Source organism: Polyodon spathula, chromosome 6 (assembly GCF_017654505.1).
Source record: "Polyodon spathula isolate WHYD16114869_AA chromosome 6, ASM1765450v1, whole genome shotgun sequence".
NCBI lineage: Eukaryota > Metazoa > Chordata > Actinopteri > Acipenseriformes > Polyodontidae > Polyodon > Polyodon spathula.
Window position 1 is genome coordinate 55,891,464 of NC_054539.1, and position 22,622 is coordinate 55,914,085.

At 37.2% G+C, this 22,622-nt stretch overlaps 1 protein-coding gene across 1 annotated transcript in view; it reads left to right on the plus strand.

The window, feature by feature from the left end:
* The window catches only part of LOC121317358 (L-gulonolactone oxidase-like), a 91,002-nt gene that overhangs the window by 44,968 nt on the left and 23,412 nt on the right, over window positions 1–22,622 (plus strand). The window contains exons 8-9 of the mRNA XM_041253206.1: window positions 14,614–14,721; window positions 17,497–17,573. Of these exons, the coding sequence (XP_041109140.1) occupies window positions 14,614–14,721; window positions 17,497–17,573 (185 nt within the window). The remainder of the gene's footprint in view (window positions 1–14,613; window positions 14,722–17,496; window positions 17,574–22,622) is intronic.

A 22,622-nucleotide genomic window follows, 5' to 3' on the forward strand; every position in this document is an offset into this window, starting at 1 on the left:
CTGAGATCACTGAGGTCTGGTGAGCCTTGATCTATGCAGATACATCCAGTTATGGTAGAGCTTTGGTCCAGAGATACACCAGGTATTAAGTCAATAGGCTTCCAGTAATTGAATCAGGATTGTAAGGAAATTAACCGCTTTCACCATAAAGTCCATTTCCCAATGTGTATTTAGATAGATACCCATGAGATACGATAGTTTTAGCCAAGTTTGCAAGCAGCAGGACGATTCTGAATTGTATGTACTCCATGTATAACGTGCATGATGATTTCCATTACATGAGAGTAGATGTTAAAACTTCATGCTGATTTCAACTCGGCTCTCGCCAAGATAAGCACCAACTAAGACATAGCTTTACAGTAAACTAATGTGATCCATCTGCATCTCCATCCATTTGTGTTTCTTTCCATCTGATGATGTTGATATCCTTCTGCCTGGTGTTGATGGCTGAAGTGTAATGCTGGGTCCAGGGATCAGCCTATTTTGCCTCCCCAGTGCATCAGCACACACAGCGGCTGGGATGCTGTCTCTGGGGATCAACCATAGTGCGGTCTCCCCAGCGTATCAGCATGACAACTGTCTGGACTGAGCCCAGCAAGATACATCTCAGGGTTCTTCAAGTGGGCACCTTCCATCCTCGGTGTTTTGTTGACTAGCCCACGATACTTCAAGAGGGCTTAACAGTGATTCTGGTTTCCCAGCATCACCCCCTCCGTCACCCACTCAACTCAGCCCTGCTTACTTATCAGTACATCAGCGTTACTTTCTTTCTATTGTGCTTGAGATGCCCAGCCAGAATCTTTCCTTCTCAACCACAGCCAGTTGCTGCTCCTTTCTGCTGCTTCAGATTAGTTCTTCACTGTGCGATGCAACTCTTGGCCACTGAACTCAATATCTCTGAGAAACCAGGTTGTAGAGTGTGCCACAAATCCTCGACAACCCACCTCCACTGGGTAAACCTGGACTCTCCATCCTCGTTCTTCCACTTCAGCAGCTAGTTGAGCATACCGAAACACATACTCCAGGTATGTAACACACACTCCATGTGTAATGTGAATGAACGAGGAACTTTATACTACACCTTTGTATAATGGCCATCTCTGTTTTAAAGTTATTGATGGTACAATGAACTTGACCTCAGTCTCATTCATTAGTTGATATTTGATTAGATCTCAAACAACTCAGTCTTGAAGACAAACATTTAGTTTTACTCAGATTTAAGATTGAGACATATGGATTATGTATTTGCAGTTTGCTTGGCAAGCAATGGAAGAAGATAAAAAAAATACCACACTATATTCACAAGCCTCAGTAGACTAAATGGTCTTTTCTCATTCCCATTTCAAATGTTCTTATGTAAATTCGACATTTTCTAACAATGGCAAGGATTACAGTACCCGCTCTTTGTCTGCAAATCTTTTGTGTTTGTCCAAATTAAGGATATATCTGTTCTTGCGGAACACTTTCCATTATCACTATGATCCACCTTATGTTGACATTCAAATGTGTGTGACTCCTCAATCTAAAATAAACAAAGCATATGCTGGTTTATGGTAGTATATGCCAGTGATTTTAAATGTCTTGGTATTGCTGAATTAAATATTGTTCCTCTACAACAATATTAAAATATTTTTGCCTATGAAACACATCCCACAAGTGCAGCGGCACCCCACGTTACCCATTTACTGCCAAAGCAGAATGACTGGTGAGGTGTTTGTTCTGCATTTTAGTCTCTGCAATGGCTGACTACCGTAGGGATCAGTATTAGGTCCTCTGCTGTTTTAATCTACATGGATGATTTAGATTCTGGTATAGTAAGCAAACTTGTTAAATTTGCAAATGACACAAAAATAGGAGGAGTGGCAAACACTGTTGCAGCAGCAAAGGTAACATAAAATGATTGACAACATTCAGAACTGGGCAGACACATGGGAAATTACATTTAATAGAGAAAAGTGTAAGGTATTGCATGCAGGAAATAAAAATGTGCATTATAAATATCATATGAGAGATACTGAAATTGAAGAAGGGATCTATGAAAAAGACCTTGGAATTCTTGTTGACTCAAATGTCTTCATCTAGACAGTGTGGGGAAGCTATAAAAAGGCCAACAAGATGCTCGGATACATTGTGAAAAGTGTTGAATTTAAATCAAGGGAAGTAATGTTAAAACTGTACAATGCATTAGCAAGACCTCATCTTGAATATTGTTTTCAGTTCTGGTCACCCCGCTACAAAAAGGATTTTGCTGCTCTAGAAAGAGTGCAAAGAAGAGCGACCAGAATTATTCTGGGCTTAAAAGGCATGTCAAATGCAGACAGACTAAAAGAATTGAATCTATTCAGTCTTGAACAAAGAAGACTATGCAGCGACCTAATTCAAGCATTAACAATTCTAAAAGGTATTGACAATGTCAACTCAAGGGACTTTTTTGACCTGAAAAAAGAAACAAGGACCAGGGGTCACAAATGGAGATTAGACAAAGGGGCATTCAGAACAGAAAATAGGAGACACTTTTTTACACAGAGAATTGTGAGGGTCTGGAACCAACTCCCCCCAGTAATGTTGTTGAAGCTGACACCCTGGGATCCTTCAAGAAGCTGCTTGATGAGATTCTTGGATCAATAAGCTGCTAACAACCAAACGAGCAAGATGGGCCGAACGGCCTCCTCTCGTTTGTAAACTTTATGTTCAAGACCTGCCAATGCTTCTGTACCTTGCCGACTATGATGGCATCCTCCTAAAGTCGAGTTTGTTTATTATTAATTCCTATATTGTTTTTCTTGCCGAAGGTGATAAAGCTTTTGATCCAAATACAGAGAAACATTGTTTAACCACCTCCTTTATTAAGATTGATCTGAACTTTATCAGATTTTTATTTTTGTATCACTATCTGAAGAATTGTTTTCATCCAGCTGGAATGTGACTGATGAAAGCACAAATTCATATTTATATAAGGTGTGCATGAGCAATAAAATGATCTGAATCCAATGTTAAATTTGAACAATAATATCAATGGGGGGGGGGGGGGGATATACAATTGATTAAAAAACATTATTGATAAACAAATACTCTCAAAAGCATTAAATTGCCAATTTCATCTAATGAGTGCATAGTAAAAGTATGTGTGATGTGGTATTGCAAAACCACTTAGACAAAGACAACGAGCCCTACTCTATGTCTCAAACCATTTTGCCCTCAAGTTCCAGCCTCTTATGCATCACAATTAATTAGTGGGGGGGATGTGTGGAGTGGTTTGTTATTGTTTCTCTCTCTCTCTCTCTCAAAACAAAAAAAGAAATACATTTAAAAAAAATAAAGCCCTGGCGTTTATTTACAATATTTGCCAGTAGATATAGTTGTAATAAACTTGCATAGAAAACATTCACAAAGATCTACAACCGCCTTGAATTTCTTTTTTAAATAAAAAAGGGAAGTTCTTGGCCAACAGGTGGAGCAACCACTGGTGTCACAACAGTAGATACTGCGCTCAACAGTTTTAAATTAAAGGAAAGCAAATCACATATGTACTCAAGAAACAAAGCTTGTGGACAGATCAGCATGTGCATTTTACATGAGAACTTACAAGCTATATGCAGTAACTATAGTAAATGTAATTTCTCATACATGTCTTCCAGCTTTAGAGCTATGGATTAATCTGGCTGAGCTGTGGTTAGGCTAGTTAGATGGGTTGGGAGCCTTCCTACCCGATTGAATTAGCTCCCATATGGATGAATTTTCCTGTTAAATTGGCACTAGCAAGCTAATATATAAGGAGGGGGTTTACTGCCTGAATTTTCTGAACTTTGGACTGAATGAATAAAGAAAGGCACATTTTTTTTGTGTTACCGAGTGCTGTGTTGTTCATCAGTATATGCTCTGTAATTCCAGCCCTGTAGCTAACAACATTCTTATCCATTTGTTATGCAAGTCTTAACTAGACTATTACTGTTTTTTAGACTACTAGTAATATTTAATTGGGTGATGCATAAATGCCCTTTACCATTGAAAAACATTACACCAATTTTCTCATTAACATATTCGTTTGATTCATAAATCTATATTGTGCCATTAGTTGACCCTTATCATAATTAGCATGTGCTTCAGACCAGGTGGAGAATGAACTGTGTCTTAAAGGTATCATTTCCTAACATAATTTCAGCATTTAGGAACATGTATTTAAGCTAGGAACTTATACCATTAAGATACATTTCATGTTTAATTATCCAATAATTAGTTAATTCAAGTATTTTGTTATTTGTAACACATACATTAAATTGCATTGTTAACTCGTCTGAAAAGGATAGGCTACTTTCTGGTTGGAAACATAAAAATCAGGTTTGTAGTCTATTCATTGTTTAAAGTGGAGAAAATGTCAGGCTTCAGTGTGCTTGTGTGGGCTGTACATCAATATATACTGGAAAACGATCCTGCCAGAAAGACTTGAGCTATGACTTGATTACTGTGGATTACTCAGAGGATGCGACCAAGTATCAGCTTAACGGGAGCACAATGACTTACCTGTGGGGAGAACATTGCCTGAAGAGTTGACCTGCTAGAAAATCAGGCTGTTCCAGTATAATGAAAGAAAAAAAAAAAAACACACCCAATTTGTTGTTCCTACATTGATCACTGTCCATGCACAGAAAGCTAGTATAGCACTTCACATATTTTTCATAGGATTCCATCTACTGATAGAGGTGGCTCAAGTCATTTTAAAAGTAAATATTTTAGAAGCCTCCCAAACACGTACTGGTGTTTACTATTTACAGCTATGTCAAAAAGTGTTGCATCACCAAGGCTGTAGCCAGCTATGAGGCACCTGAGGCATGGGCCTTGGTTAAAATTATACTAGGAACTATTTATTTACTCACTTTTATACGTTGCTTTGCCACAAATAAAAATGCATTTTATCCTTTGTTGTGCGCATATAGTGCTCAGAAATAAAACCAGAAGCCCTTAATATCCATTCTAGTGTTTTTAGAAGCATTCGACTTTGCATTTGAAGTGCTTTACCACACTTCGTGATCCAGTGTGTGGTACCTGTGTTTTTCCTTCACAATCTTTTACTGCATTTTGCTCTGCTTTTACCATGTTACACTGCAGTAAAGTTTTAAAGAGGTTTAAGAGTGGTGAACAGCCTCCATCTGATAAATATAGGAGCCAATTGATTTTAGCTGGTAATTGTAGTTAATTAAGCTTCTCTTATGTATCGCAATGATGTGTCTTGAAATTACTCTTGCGGCCTGATTATGTGACATGTCTAATTTGTGTAGACGTATATTACTGGCTTTGAAATATATCAAGTCTGAGCGGGTTAATGAGAAATTACAACAGGAGTTACCAATTTAGAATAAGCAGTCATACTTTTAGGATTTGTGCTGGGGTTAACCTGTTAAGGGCCAGTTTCCCACTACTCCAGGGAAACTTTTTAAATTATTATTATGCAAGTATCAATGAGGACTCAGATGTCCTTAACCGGCAGATAATGACCTGCAGTGGTGTTTTTCACTGTGCCAGAGTATGTTTCTCTCCCTGAAGGCCTGTTTTAAGGGGTTATCTTTTGATTAATTAGAAGCAGACCAACAAGCAAAGTATCCAATCAGAATTAACCCAAGCCAAAGCTTTCTGGTTGTTTCCTTTTTGCTATTCCATCTCCCTCCCATCGCATTCCATTCCTCATTTTATAAACACTAGGGGGCAGCAATAAGTTGTTTGGAGTTGAGGTCTTACTGTATGCCAAATGACTTTAGTGATGTAACTGTATTTATATTCTCTGACTTATGTCTTCAACAAATCTTTAAAGCTTTAGGCCTTTCTTTGTCTGAAATGTAAACCCTTTTGTAAAAATGCTCACCATTGAATTTGGCAGGTAAATTTGAAGTTGGCAGCATTCAAAGCAAGACAAGACACAACCCAAAGAATGCAAGAAGAACACTCATAGTAATTCTTATAATGAATCAGGAGAAATTTCTGAGATTCTAGGTAAAGTGTAAAAAAGAAGTAAAATTGGACTACAAAGTGTAATTGGATGACATTTTCATACACGTGAAGGTATTTCTTTTCAACAAGTCTAACCAACTGATAAATTACTTTTCACCATCCAGGTCCGGTCTGAAGTTTCCATTAAAACTAATATTGTCTCCGATACACCTCATTAGCAGGTTTGATTGCCACAGTGAAAGGTGTGGATAGTCAACTGTAACCAATTTGGACTGCTTTGTCCCATTTAGTTACACATCTCGTACAGTTCAATTTTTGATTAAGTTGCTATTTTCTTTGTTTTATATTTCCTCTTTGTTGTTTTATACATGGATACAAATGCTTTTACGAATGGGTAATCAAACTCAGGCCTTGTAAACACTAAAAGGACAGACAGTAGCACAAATTGTATTACTGTACCTTTTCAAAAACAATGATGTTTGAGTAATAAGAAAGAAAGAAAGAAAGAAAGAAAGAAAGCTAACATTTTAGGGAGGATAGAGCAAAATAGCATCTGGAGTGTATGGCAAATGCAGAAGCATCATTTCATAACAGTCAAGTAGCATAAACTCTATCCCTGAGGACTGTACTTATCAGCAAAAGAGAGAGCTGCATAGCATCTGTTTTTTCAATAGACAGCATGAGGAAACCCAGCTGGACCTAATCAATGACCCTCTTGTGTTGTCATTTAGACAGCAAGAGGAGAGAGACCTGAATATTGGGTGAATTGACCTTATTGAATGGTTAAGATGAGTTCAGTATATCAGGTCTAGCTGTTTTACTCTTCTCTCAGTTGATAAGACAGGGATTCAGCAACAAAAGGTCTCTGGGTTAAATCTAGACCCCAGCATACAGTATTTGAGTGTAATTGCTATATATCGTAATAAATAAACCTTTTAAGTTGTACCCAGTGGTTTAGCTACCATCCACAGATGGCAATGTGTTGCCTTACTGTTAATATATGAATTTATTATTGAACAACACTCAGTACTTCAGCTTCAGTACTCTTGATCCAGCCTCCTCTTGTATGGTGAAACAAGAACATGAACAGGATTTAATCATGTAACAGTTTGATCATGGCTGACTCACAGTAGAGGGAATCAAGCTTTTTTTTTTTTTGCCTGGGATGAAAAGTTCCCATGGGCAGTTCTAGTGTTTGTCAAATTGACAAATGTCAGCTTGTGCCTTCATCAGTGTAAACAAATCACACCTTACCTCTTACACCCTTTGCTTTCCATGCTCCCATGTTCATGCAGCCGTTGCCTCGCCTAGTGAACTGCGTTAAATTCACATATGGTTGGTAATTAAAAATAAATAAATAAAAAAAATAGATACTTTGAACATACGTGAAGAAACTGGAATTTACTAATACTACAAACTTGTGTTACACCTTAGTAACCTATTGGAGCAATATACACAGTACAATGAATTAAGACATTCATCTTGACACCTGCAGCAGCAGCATAGATGGAGCTTTGTTTGAATACTATAAACCATGTTATCTGGCTTGATTTGCATCTCTGCAAAGTAAAGAAGCACAATCTGTTTAATTACTGTACACTCCATGGCTGAATAATACAGAATGGGAATTATAAATATCAAAGCAATCCCGACTGTACTGGTGTTCAAGTTTATATTTTAGTGAGCCATTTCTGACCAGTCACTATAGATGACATTCCTATATTGACCTGCCCAGGATCCTCAAGACAATTATCTTTTAGATGGGATTCGCTGAAAAGCATGTTCCTTTGGACGTTATAAAGGATGGAAGGTGGGAGTAAAGCAGAAGCAGCAAGCACACAATCGGAACGGAAAAGGACTTTGTTGTACCTCCCACGGTTGCAGGCACACATGCTTATATGGATTCCAAAAAAGTTCAGTAATTAGCCTTCAAAAAAATGACAGTAAGGATCAGATGGTTTAAGGGTATTTATGCCTTGTGTTTGGCGGATTTCAAAAGCACACGATGTCGTGCTGGGAAGTAACCATGTAAAGAAAAGTGGACAGTCCTGAGGCTGAACTCTGTGTACACAAGGGTAAAAGCGAATAACTGTAGTGATTTAGGCAGGATGCTATTCAAAAGCTGGGGGTGGGAGGCTAAGCAATCTAGGGTAATCAAAGTGTTAGAATAAGGTAGTCTTATGGATTCAGAGTTTTATTCTGCTTTGGAGAGAATCAAATACATAGGGTCGGCCGTGATTGAAACTAAATATATAAACTGTTTCTTTATTTTAAAAAGTGCCTCCCCAATAGTATTCAATAAGAACCCAGCAACCATACTTTGCTACAATATGTTAGCTCATGCTTGTTTTTTTAATTTGTCATTTACCAGTAAATCGGATCTGTCATTTATATGCTCCAGCCAGCCATGTTAACTCAACACTAGCATCGCTCCCAGCAATCCAGGGCTGGGATGTGACAGAGAGTTCATTCAGGTTACCTTGTGTGCAGTCTCTCATCACTTAAACTCCACAAGCCCACTTTCCAATAAATAAATAAATAAATGTCAGGGGGCTTTCAGTACATTTTCTTTCTTTCTTTCTTTCTTTCTTTTTTTTTTAAATAGTATTTATAGATTGTAAAGTTTCTGAAGTGTGCAGCTGTATTATGCGACACATTTAGGCCTCCATCATGTTCCTGAAATGAAATAGCCTAGTAATTTCTGGTTAAAGTTTAATTTGTAGTATTCCCATACCTTGAACTGCAAACAATATTTCAAAATGCCAACGTATATTATGAAACGTACACATCTATGTTATAACTAGGGCTTCTGATTTTCTGTGTTTTAGCCTAACTTTAATACTCTCCTTTTAAGAATTCAATTGATACTTGTTAAGCCATTCATGTATGTCAATCAAACTGAGAAACACATTATTAGTAAAACGATCTGTGAAACAACTAAATGGGCTTTTAAATCGTAAGTCTTACTTTCTCATGTAAAATCAGCAGTGACTTATATTTATTAATGCAAATATAATTATACATATTTATTGTAATAGTGGGTCCAGCATAAAATACTTTTACATTTTTCATTATAGCTTTATAAAGATTAGTCATTTATTAAGGTTACAATCTCATTTGTATATTCTGCTTGGAAATTAAATATTTAGGCTTGGCCAATTGAAAAGCCCATTTAGTTGTTTAACAGAAAGACACGTAAACTAATTCAATTTATACTATTAACAAGTTCCTCAGTTGTGATTGAGATACATAAATGGCTTAACAGGTATCAATTTAATTATTAAAAGGAGAGTATAAAAGCAGTGGCAAAACACCAAAAATCAGAAGCCCTAATTATAAATGAGCCTCTGTTTGTGTGCAATTCACAATTATAAACTACTGCAACTATGACCCACAAGCTAGCCGTCTGCCATCTAGTATTAAGCTAGCCATTTGCCAACTAGTGGTATTTTTAAAAAAACAAAAATACTTGTGTAGATCTCATATTTTGTCAAACATGTCATGGTTTGCCAATAAATAACTTGCTCATTCTTAAACAGGCATTTAACTCAAGAAAACGGAGCTCTTAAAGCAATTTGAGTACCATCAGCAGTGCGTTCCATTCTAAAGAGAATGCACGCAGTGGCATAAAATTCATCTAACGTGAGCTTATTAGAAATAGTTTAATACATTTTAGTAATATGGAATTTCTTACCTGTTTATGTATGTTTTGTATCATTTTCTATTGTTTCATTTATATATATATAAAAAAAAAGTCCCTTTAGTAAAAACATGTGTAAGCAGTAAATCCCAGAGAGGTACGGTAAAGCAAACACAAAAACATGGTGAACCTTGGAAAACCACAGTAAATGCTTAGTATACCTACAGAAATTAGCATGGGAAAACTGCAAAATTACTGTGCAAATTTACCATGGTAAACTTTTATAAGGGTTCTGCTTAGAATATATTTCATATTTAAAAAATGACAACTGGAGGGAACAGAAATTTTAGCTGCTGGTCATTTTTTAATCCATCTCTTTAAATATTCACACTTGGTCCCATCACCACATCATGACTGTGGAACACTGCAGCTTTAAGAATTTTGCACTCTCAAATCAGAGACTGAGGGTTGTTGTCCATGGTGCTGAAAACAGCTGTTTCTGACTGATCTAACTGAATCAGACAGGCATCACAGCAATGCTTCTGTATATCAAGTATCAAGGCTGTGAGATAACTTAAACCACTATGTAATCCCAGTCAGCCTGGAAACTGGAACTACCGAACCCTGTGATGACCCCTGAACTATCCATTCTGTGAGGTAAGCAACTGTAAAACAGGAAAATGGTGTGCTTATCGAAACTTCTTGCCCAATGACATGGGTCAGCACCATTCTCCCTCAGTCTGCATTCATATTCATATGGACTTTGAACTGCAAAGTAACACATATCTCAGCTTTGAAAAAAACAAATGAAACATGCCATTAACAAAAAAAAACAAAAAAAAAACAGGGCAGGCAGTGTGGTCCAGTGGTTAAAGTCCAGGGCTTGTATCACATCACACTTCTGCCACTGACTGACTCACTGTGTGACCCTGAGCAAGTCACTTAACCACCTTGTGCTCCATCCTGCAGTTCACAGCCTACCTCTGTAAAGCGTTTTGTGATTGTGGTCCACTATGAAAGGTGCTATATAAAAATATTATCTTTCAGGTTTTACTGTAAATATTTAAACTGAGGGTTTACAGTATTCTTTACCATAGACAATGGACTAGATTCTCAAAGCTATTTATTCCAAAAACAGGGCAAAAACACAAGCTCATAAATTACAGTTATGTTTGTAATGTTAAAGTGTTTTTGTTGTGTTAGTTTCTTTAGAATAAACAGCTTTGAGAATATAACTTGTTGTCTTTGCTAATAACCCTTGATAGGAAATGATTGCATTATAATTAAGCAAATAAAAAAAATTAAATAAAAACATATATTAAATACACAATCTGTTAAATGAATACATTTAAATGCAATGGCTAATGGAATAGGTAGAACAGACAGCAGTGTATTGATAAAATATGTGACCTCTTTCCTGCTGGACAATGTAAGATGATTGTGTGATATATGAACATTTCAGAAAAAATAAACTAAAACTTGGTACAGTCAAATAGAACCAAGGCCCACAATCCAGTTTCTATATGCACCACATTTACTGTCAAAACACATCAGCTAACTGTTTTTATTTTATTATAACAGTATACTGTACATACATGTATGTATTAATATATACAGTACCACATCTAAAATGGATGGTCTGTTTTAGATTTATGTTATGCAAATCATTGTAAATCCTTCTTAGTAGTTTGGGTGGAAAAAAGGTCAACTACTCTCAGCACACTGCTTATAAACTAGCAAGGGAGCATATCCATTTAACTGAGAGAATCTCATATGATCACTAGACATTGCAGCAACACAGGGGTTCTCATACTGTACCACATTTCTAAAAATAATAATTTTATTTTTCTAGAAGTCACCTGGGCATTTGATTACATCCAGAGAATAGACTGAAACAAAAAAAAAAATCCACCGAGATACAACTTTAATGCAAATGGCTTAATTATAGTTTTGTGTGCACTGATGATATGATTCATGCATTTGTCTAAGCTTTGTAAACATTGGTTTCACAGGACTTGCAGCAACAAAGTGCTAAACACATAGGACCAAGCAGTATTTATGAAACAATGACTAAAAAGATTATGGTACTTTATGAACCAATCCCATGCTCTTTATGTCACTGCGTTTCAGTTATGTTTACTTTATTAAAAAAAAAAAAAAAAAAAAAAAAAAAACACACAACACCAGGAGCCTGTTCAATTGACTTTACAGCCTTTGCTTAAACCAATGGTTTTAAACCCTGGTGCCCAAGTAACCCCCAACAGTCCAGGTTTGATTCAACTAGTTATTTTTTTAATTGAATCTCATCCAAAACTAGAATACACAATAGTACTAAAAGAAACATAATAAATTCAAAAGACAGTGATATTTGTCATTGAATGTAATGGGTTTATTTGAGCATTTCTTAATTTACTTTATTTTGTAGTCTTTATGGAACTGAAAAGCCAAATTGCTTGTCTTTTTTATAAAAAAAATAAATAAAAAAAAAAAAAATAATCGCTCTTCCTGCAGTGATTTAGAGGACAGATCTCGAACCCCAGTGCACTAGAGCGGCCATTTTAAAAAGAGCTTTGAAACAGACTTTAAAGTTATAAGTGTAAATAGTTGTCAGCATGTTCGCCATGAAAAGAATTACAGGTACATTATTTAAACAATTGTAACAAGCAACACATGGGGATGTATAACACTTTGTTGGAACCCTGCTACTTACTCTTTAAGGACCAGGGTTGAAAGCAATTCCTTATAACTATATAAATAAGAGTCTTCCTGGAATTTTACAAAATGTTAGAGACGGACACTCACTAAAGGCACCCCCCTGCTTAGAGATGTCGACCTATGCATAGAGTATATGGCATAATTCTAAAGTAAAAAACTAAACAAAAAAAACACTTGAACCTGTATTATCAGTTCCATAGTGCAATCGTTGCTTTGCTGATTTATTAATATGTAGGGTGTCACCTATTGATATTCTGAACAGTTGAAGCAGCCAGAATGGCCTCTCCCAAAAGGCACAAGATGATATTTCTTACACAATAAGAAATGCCATGCACAACATATTCAACTTGTATTATTACTGTATGGCTGGTTGGAATGACAAACAAACTGTCACTACACAATATGTGATGGCTTGCTAGTCATATTATTGCAGCAAGGCTTGAGAAATGAGAGAATGTCTTTTGTGATTGTGTGATAATCACACACTGAAGCCAAACCAAGACTTGGTCAGAAAGCTTGCTTAGATTAGAAATGCATGGCAGACTGCAGAAAGGAGAATGTGTGATTGGTGATCATGCACCTCTTTCAAGCTCCCCTGTCTTCTTGTGGTTTGGACTTCGACAGAATGTTAAGCGACTCATTTTAAACAGGTTCATTAGTATGGAGTTCATGTCTTGGTTGGCTTGTTGCATTAATGTAGTGCTTTATCTCACAACTTATTGGGAATGCATTGAAAAGGCACACGAAATAGGATGGCTATATTAGACATGTAACAGAGGAAAAGTAAAAAGGAAAAGACAGCAGAGGCAATTTGTTTAGTGGGAGGAATGATGAATTCTACAATTGTATGCGGCTGGCCATTCCAATACTAAAATAGCATTGCAACAAAAGAAAGTAGGATAAATCAAGAAACAAATTGAAAATATATGTTATGAAATTATAGGAACTTGGGGCAGGTTGGAAGCATGTTGCAGTGTTGGGGGGCAACAAGCAGATTTACTACTTGGCTTGAATCTGCCACAGGCGACAGCTAAAATGATGAACAGATTGGTCCACGTTGAATTCAGTAAGGCAAGCTCCTTCTGCTATATTCCGTTCAAAATCACTCATTGGAACTAGTCTAACTCTATCCTGGATGGAGTGTTTTTAATTTAATTTTTTTTTTAAAAACAACTCATATGAGTCGTTTTGCTGCATCGTTTTATAGACTTTGCAAAATTGGCTTATTATTCTCTTTGGGCACTTCATCCTCCCACATTCCAGATTAGTCATACTTTAGTTCTTTATATATCGATCTAATGCAGATCTTCACCTCCTCCACTCCTGACACACTTTTCTTTCACTGTTTTACTGAAAAAGCTTTTTGAATTATGTATAGCTGTAGGTTTGGACGCACAGTGGATTTAATGTTCTTGTTAAGGGAAGGCCTTTCATCTGCCTGTCCTCCAAACACAGCTGCTGTCTTAGAGACGCCTACCAAAACCCCCCAGGAGTCATTTATTGCTAGCAAAGCCCCCAGGCTGTTTTAATCAAAAGGTCTGTTTGATTTTTTTTTTATTTTAATTTTTTTACTCAAGAACATGCGGTCACTAGCCTGCTTTCAGATGGGTAGACATGGATATGTTATAATGTATAAACCGGAACTGGGGAGTTGGGCTGATCAAAGCCTTCCCTTCGGTGCTATGAAGGTCTTACACTGCCACAGGCAGCCTAGTAACAATCACTCTGTGTATATGAGGCTCAGGGTAATACAGTTAAGTGCAAGTAATTAAATTGACTTCTATGCTGTCTACATGGCATAAGCGTGTATGACGAACGCCCCATGGAAACAAAAAGGGATTACTGCTGCAATCGCATGATCAGCTACTGGTTATGTAGGCCCTAAATTTATACATAACCTCAAACACTGAAGCCTGGATTAAACTGGGTATAGCAAACATTTTGTCATGTGTACTGTAGTGATAAAATGCAGCATGAGGTTCTTAGTGCAGGCCAAATCACTTCAGCCTCATTTTTATATTGTTTTTATACTGCTGCATAAATTTGTAATGTTCTAAATCACAATATGGTACTTCAAGGTGTGTGTTATTGTTAAATTACAGCATAGTGAGGTGGCTCTGATGGCATAGTTAACCTATTAACTGCCTTCTAAAGCTTTGTTAAATCAGGCACACACTTTTTTTTACCCTCAAAATAGTTTGATCACTTAATGAGAGTAATAATGTTTGTTTTCCATGAATTCTGTTACTTCCAGGAATTTAAGTTTTACAGTAACACATGCTGAGATCAAACTTTTTTTAATATTCACCCTTCAGGTTTTGGACAATTTGGATTTTCACATGAAGAAGTCAGAGTATTTTCGATTCCTTTGGTTCCCACATACAGAAAATGTCCGGGTCATCTACCAGGATCGTACAGACAAGGTAAAGTTCATGGTAAAGGATTGCCATAGTTAGCAGATGGGAAACCTCCTATTCTATTTCACTGTGTAAATGTGTTGTATACGTATTGAATGATTGGAGACCAGTCATGTCAAGTTCAGAGTAATAACCAGTTTTACAGAATGTTCAGGATAACTGTCAGATCCTGGAGTGCTGTGGGAAAGTGGTTAATAGTGTTCAGATGCAGGTGATTAAAGAACAGACAGACAATAGTAATCCAGGTGCAAAGGTTTGTTTAATTTGTTTTGTCCAGTGCCTGATGGTAAATAATAATGATGTTAACTAATACAGCAGCCTGTATTACTTTAATTATAATCCCCAGGTTTGCCCTGCAAATAATAGTCCTGTTTTTATTATGCACCCCCAGAAAACACAAAACACAAGTCTGTTAGTGTGTGAATTAGTGCTAGCGGTGCAAATACAGTGTATTGCGATACAGTGCAGTGGTGTTCCAGGTTTGTGCTGGCCTCTGGCAGCAGCTCCGGAATCGTGTTTAGCTGTCTAGTAATATACAACACAAGACAATTACAGACAAACAAAACTCAAACGTTTTTATTCCTAATGGGGTCTCTCAAAGTCCTTACAGTTCAAAATGCTTTTAAACCAAAACAAAAAGAACAGATACACCACTTCAACCCCTATTTATACTGTCACTCACGACTCCTTGGTAAAGATCGCAGCCACACATGTAATCCGCAGCTCTGCCACATTATTTACCTTTCGGGTCAGTAAGTTGGGGTACTGAAGCTCTCTTTTCTATATGACCGACTTCCTTTTAACCCTCATAACGAAGTGTCAGGCCAAGCAGTCCAGAGTATCCGGTTCCCGTTACTTAGTGCCCTCACAAGTCGGCAGGGAGATTTATCACCAAGAATCATCGTCTTTCTGGCACAGGTGCAAATACTCCCAGTGTTTACTTAAACCAGTTTGGTTTTGATTTAAAAATAAAAAAGGTGTTTCTCCAATTTTTTCTCCAGGCCTGGTGCAGCACCTGAACCACACACTAAATTTGTCAATGGACCTGCTTGGGAACCTGTGCATTTCTAGAATACTAGGATCTTATATGAACAACAGGGTTGAGGCTGGGCACGAACCGGCAACCCTGCACACTGCAAGCGAGCGTTTTAATCAGTTTGCAAAAGACAGGCATGTCAGCATTTGTGATTATACAGCTTTTACCAGGGGACAGAAACAGTAACGTCGGTGCATCACACACAGCCCCGTTACACATGGTAGCTGCAGAACAAAATATACAGAACGTAAACTTAAAGCTGTTTTCTCTTTTCCGTTGCACTCCCATACCAAATACCAAGTCTTCTTTTAATAACAGTCTAATTTAGACTAGTTTGCTCCTAACAGCTATTTGATTAGGTGGAGCTCCTAAACATGGAATAAAACTAATAAAATTGGTAATTGAGAGAATTTGCAAGAGTCTTGAACACTACAGTCACTCTTCCTCCTGGCGGTCTCCCCAGATATTTCAGTTCAATTTAGGTCACTTCAGGTCAGTCCTTCAACTAAATGTTGTTCTTGCTGGGTAATGGAAAACAAGGATAAATGTGCAGGACTATTCACTTTTGGAAAGCAAGAAGAGAGGAAATAGTGAAGAGGCAATAGGCTTTACCTGGCTCTGCATGGATGGTTAATAGAGGCCACAGAGAGGCTGTTAGTTTTGGTTCTGCCTGAGACACTGCAATTTATCAGGTTGTGGAGGCCTGTGCACAATATGGCTGCGCATTTTCACTGCCAGGTCCCTATCAAAACCGATGGTTACTCTTTTACAGGGCTAATACTTGGCCTATTTGACTGTAATGCTCATAAAAGGGGAAGGATGGCTACAGCCAAGCATGATAGAAAGTCAGCAGGCATCAAGGGTTCTCCACACTAGTGCAGTTTGATGTGTAGTTAATCAGATACAAACAATGACTCACCATGCGGTACAGGGTACTACAAATTTGTGGTGTGTCGTCGTTTTTTCTTACTGTTCTATTCTTGCAACCATGGTTTCTTTTCATGGGTTTACACAGTCACTATTGTACGTCTATAGTGCTTTCTATTTGTGATTGTAACTCAAAAAGGAAAAGAATAGACTTAAAATGTATATGCAACATTGATAGAGGAATGCTACCAAATGGTATCAAACTACATGGCTACCAAAATTCAAGTACATCTTATCGTGTGTATAGACATCATCCTATGCACTGAACTTTCAGCTAATTTAAAACACTAAGTTTAATAGTAGTCTCTGGCTACAATATCAGTTTATTTGATTCACAATAAGTTAATGTATCATGTTTAAAGTCCCCTCTTACACAACAGTATTAACTTAATGTTAAAACTCTACAAAAATGGCAATATGGTCCTTACCCTGTCATCGTTTAGCTCATACGGAAATGTAATACAACCAGAAGGGTTTTTGCTTGCATAACAAATCAGTTGATCTTACAATCAGGTGGGCTTATATGGAAGTAATGAGAGAAAAAAAAAAAAAACCAAAACAAAAACAAACAAACAAACAAACAAACACACACCCACACATTAACCTGGTAATTTTAAGGTTTTGGTGTTTAATGAGATTTTGCACGGGATGCATCTGCTAGCTCTGAATACATCCCCCAAGAAGTGCTTACAGCCTTGATATCAACTGTAACCTTTTATTTGTACATCCCTTGCTTGTGGTTTACTATTATTTATTTTGAAAGATCTTTTAAGTACAGCATGCTTTGCCTGACTTATGATCCGACTTGTGTGTTACAGCCTGTGCAGAGCACGTCCAGCTGGTTTTGGGGTTATGCTGTTGGCTATCATCTGTTAGAGTTCCTCCTTTGGGTCAGGTAAGGGTTAAACTGCAGAAGCTTCTACTGTACAGCCATGCCTACCGTACCCCAAAATCCAATTGTCCTTCTGTGTGCCTTGTTATATCTCCTGTATATTTCACTTCTGGTATTACATTCAAATGTACCAGAAAATAATGATGTGTAAGAGAAAGTATATCACCCACAACTGTATTCTGAACCAATAAGGAATGAAGGCAGCAAGCAGTCCTTTCTCAGCATGTTACTGAATATTTTAGGACAGTAGATTCGATTCACAAAACCTTCAGAACTGTTTTAAGGAGTGTTTTTTTTTTTTTTTTAAGGACTGTTTTTAAAACTCATTTTGATTAATTAAAGCTGGCTTGGAGTTTGTAATGATCCAGCGGTAGAAGGATGCAGACCCTTTAAGAGTATTTATGTATTTCAGCTCTGCCCTTTTGGATGACAATATGTAGTTTGGCAGTGATCATGCTTAGAAGGAGAGAGTGAGAACAGATGTACAGTAGTCTCCGGCTAAGAGAACGACCCTCGGGAAGCAAGCGATGTGTTCTTATAGCCAAAGTGTTCTCTAAAGACGGAGTTAGCCACGAGATAAGATATGAATCAGTAAAGTAAATACATACAGTGCCTATAGAAAGTCTCCACCCCCACAAACTTTTTTCACATCACGTGAAAAAAGTTTGAGAAAAATGATATAGTAAATACAAAACTGAAAGATCATAAATCGCATAAGTCTCCACCCCCGAGTTACTACTTGGTGGAAGCATCCTTGGCAGCAATTCCAGCTGCGAGTCTGTTGGGATAGGACTCTACCAACTTTGCACACCTAGATTTGGCAATATTTGACCATTCTTTACAAAACTGTTCAAGCTCTGTCAAGTTCCTTAGGAAGCGCTGATGGACAGCAATCTTCAAGTCATGACACAAATTTTCGATTAGATTTAGGTCGAGGCTCTGACTGGGCCACTCAAGGACATTTAGCTTTTTGTTCCTTAGCCACTCCAGTGTAGCTTTGGCTGTGTGCTTTGGGCCATTGTCATGCTGAAAGGTGAACTTCCGTCCCAGTTTCAGCTTTCTTGCAGAGGGCAGCAAGTTTTCCTCAAGGACATCTCTGCACTTTGCTACATTCATTTTCCCTTCTATCCTGACAAGTGCCCCAGTCCCTGCTGATGAGAAACATCCCCATAATGCGCGTTGTTGGGTTTGCGCCAAACATTAAGCTTTGTATTTAAGCCAAAAAGTTCCATTTTAGTTTCGTCAGACCACAAAACTTTTTGCCACATGGCTATAGAATCTCCCAAGTTTTTGCGTACTTCAAAATGGGATTCAAGGTGGGCTTTCTTGAGGAATGGTTTCCTTCTTGCCATCCTACCATACAAGCCAGATTTGTGGAGTGCTTGGGATATTGTCGTCACACTTGGCCATAAAAGCCTGTAGCTCCTGCAAAGTTGCCATTGGCCTCTTGGTAGCCTCTCTGATTAGTCTCCTTCTTGCTTGGTCATCCAGTTTGGAGGGACAGTCTGATCTAGGCAGGGTCTTGGCTGTGCCATACACCTTCCACTTCTTAATCATTTTGACCGTGCTCCATGGGATAATCAAGGTCTTTCATGTTTTTTTTATACCCATCCCCTGATCTGGGCCTTTCAACAACTTTGTTCCAGAGTTCTTTTGAAAGCGCCTTGGTGCTCATGGCTGAGTCTTTGTTTTGAAATGCACTACCCAGCAGAGGGAACTGGAACAGGAACTGCTGAATTTATCCTGAAATCATGTGAATCACTACAATTTAACACAGGTGAGACAACTTAACTTGGTGTGCGATTCTGAAGGGGATTGGTTACACCTGAGCTAATTTAGGATTGCTATTGCAAGGGGTGTGACACTTATCCAACCAACTTTATAGGCACTGTGTGTGTGTAATATATATTATATATAAATTTAGCATGCAAGAATGGAGTTAAACTATCTGCAGCATATACTGCATGAGTGTTTCACTAAACATCCTATTCCTTCTGATCGAACAGAAAATTAACAAGTTAGAGAAACCAAATGCGACCCTAACACTGACCGAACCCCAGAACTGCAACTCCATAACAGCTAATGATCTCTTTTAAAAAAGAAGCTTACACATGCATACAAACAGACTCATTAGTGCATTTCCTGTCAATTAGTAATAATCCTGTTCACAGAAATCCTTTGAAATGATAAACTGTTTTTTTTTTTGTTTTTTGTTTTACATGCAGTCCTCACCCTTAATCCTTCTCTGTAAAAATAAACACCAGAGACAGAGCTGTGTAACCTCAATGCTGTTATGTTGCATGATCAGAAGGAATTTAAAAATAATTTATGCTACAAGAACATGGCCTGCTATAAAAATGGATAGGCTGCAATCACATGCACTATAGAGAAGGGAGAGTATGTGTGTGTGTCTAAATATTAAAAAGGTAATATATAATATATATTTTATAATTGTTATGTAATATATAATATACATATACCTCAGCCATATATATATATATTTATATATATATATACCATATACTATTAATACGTATATATATATTATACACACACACACGTCCATTTCGTATTTTACACTGGTGATGGCAGACCACTGACAAGCTACGGTTGTGTTTTCTTTAGCTGTAACTAAGGATACGATTTTAGCATACATTTCACGGGTGAGTTGCGGACTTCACGAAAAGGCCACCAAATAATGTAGATTTAGCTAAATCTACATACACATGATCTTTTAAATAGTACACCAAAATAAATAAATAAAACTTGCTTTTGACTGCTGTCAATTTTTAATGTTAGTGTGCAAAACGTAAAGGGTCCTTTCACACCAACGTAACTAAACGTATATACAAAAACAGCATATCGATTGTTTTTATAACCGTGCTCCAAATTAAACTGTGTGTGTATATTTATTTTCTTCAATAAGCACGAGATATTTGAATTGATCGAGTAGCCTACAGTGCATTGCCCCATAAACATAAAAACAAACAAAAAGTTGAAGTCAAATCAGACACAGGCACCGTATCCAAGAAGCGTGACATCACATATGACTACAGAACAGATGAACCTCGTTTTATCTATAGTTTGCAGGGGAACAAAATAGTTCAATGGCAGTCAAATATTTTATTTAGAAATGTTTCGTTTTACAGAAAGGTAGTATTTATTTTCAACACTTGGGTACACTACATTTGTATGAAAAAAAGTTTCAAGAAACAAAATGTAAGTTTATATTTTTTTTGAAGATGCATGGCCACTTTTTGGTTTAAAAAAATAAACTGAGTGCTGTATGTATGTATGTGAAGATCACAACCAAGACTTTACAGTAACATGCGATCCTAGATTTACATGCTCGCTCAGCTAAAAAAAATTACAAATCTAATTCTCTGACCTACATAGCTACATGTTAATGCTGCGTTCATACACAACCAAACTATTTACAGATATTCGCAAATGTGTATTTCCAGTGCATGACATACTGCATTTTTAAAAGGAAATAAAGGAAGCGGCTAGTCAAATGTGTTTTTACATCCGTTTCCAAGATTGCACGGACTTCTGCTAAAATTCTCAATTTCTGTGACAAAAAGGCGATCTTTAGCCATGATGTAAATGATGTGGCAAAAAGAAGAAATCCGCAACAGAACTGTCTGGACAAGGGAGTAAGTCCTAAATCATGACGGGTACGGAGCATACAACAACCTGATGGCGGAACCTCAGTGCTCCACTCACCGTCAGCTGCTAGACGTTATCGCGTGACTTCACCATGCTCAGTGATTGGATACTTATCCAGTAAAGATTGTACGATTTTTGATTTTACGATTGTAAAAAAAAAAAAAAAAAAAAAAAAAAAAAAAAAAAAAAAGTCCTGCTCGATAGTTTGCCATTGAATACAATCCTGTTCAGCCCGATTGCAGGGTGCAATATTAGTGATACGATTGATTTTGTATCGTGGCCTTAAGGTTCAAAGAGGCCTGTATTAGGTTTTTTTATTTTTATTTTTTTATTATTAAACTGCATGTTCGGGGCTTTTTTATAGCTATGTTCGAGTTGTATGTAATTTTTTTCTTTTTTCGGGGCTTTCATTTTTTATATACCTGTGTAAAATATTTTTTTTCGGTTACTTTCCAAAATTCGTGTGCGTTTTTTTTGTCACAATATCTAGGAGGTTGACAGTACTTGCATACCTTTAAATTGTACCCTCTTTCCTTTGCGCTCTTCCACAGCGACACCCTTCTGATGTTTCTGTGTGTTTAGGCATAACAAAAAATGTCGACACATTTTGTTTTAAATTCCAGTGTAAATACCCCCTATGATGGACTGTAATATAGCTTTAAATCTCGGGGGCAAGAACACTCCTCCGGTTCTAGTAATTGTAATCTCGTTTTAAACATCGCACCCGTACTTTTATATAACTAAAGTAGAGATAGTTTAGCATAAGGACCCATAAAAAAGAAGAGAAAGGTGTAACAGGAATAAAATGGCATAGCATTTTATGCTTTACAAGTTCAAATCTTGAGCCCTATGGTTACAGTATGGGTGCTCAAACTTGGACAATGATATGGCTTTTTAAAACATCATGAATCTTTGTGACAAGGTACAGAAGCCTGTCTCCTAAGTGGCTTGTGTTTATTTTCATTTATTTTTAATCTAGCTGTGAGCTTGTACATAGTGTTTGGATGTATTTGTGTTTTATTATTCTGTGAATCATATCTTGCTGCAGGCTTTTGCTGGAAATGAGCTTTGTTCTGGGGCAGACCATTGTCACATTTGAAAAATGTTCATACAGTATTACTAAAAACACAGATTTTTAATACACAACCTCAACAGGAAAATAGGCCCAGAAAATAACATTAATGTATTCCCTCATTTTCTTCAAATGTCAGAGAGCTTGGCAATCCTTGCAGTTTTGTTGTTAGACTCGTTAATTTGAAGGCTTGCAAACAGCTATTGGTTTGCTGGAGATGTATGTTAGGCTTGCAGCAATCGTAGGCTTTGGCACACAACCACACGGACTGACAAACATTAAAAAGAAAACAAGTTTGAGCTGCACGTTTG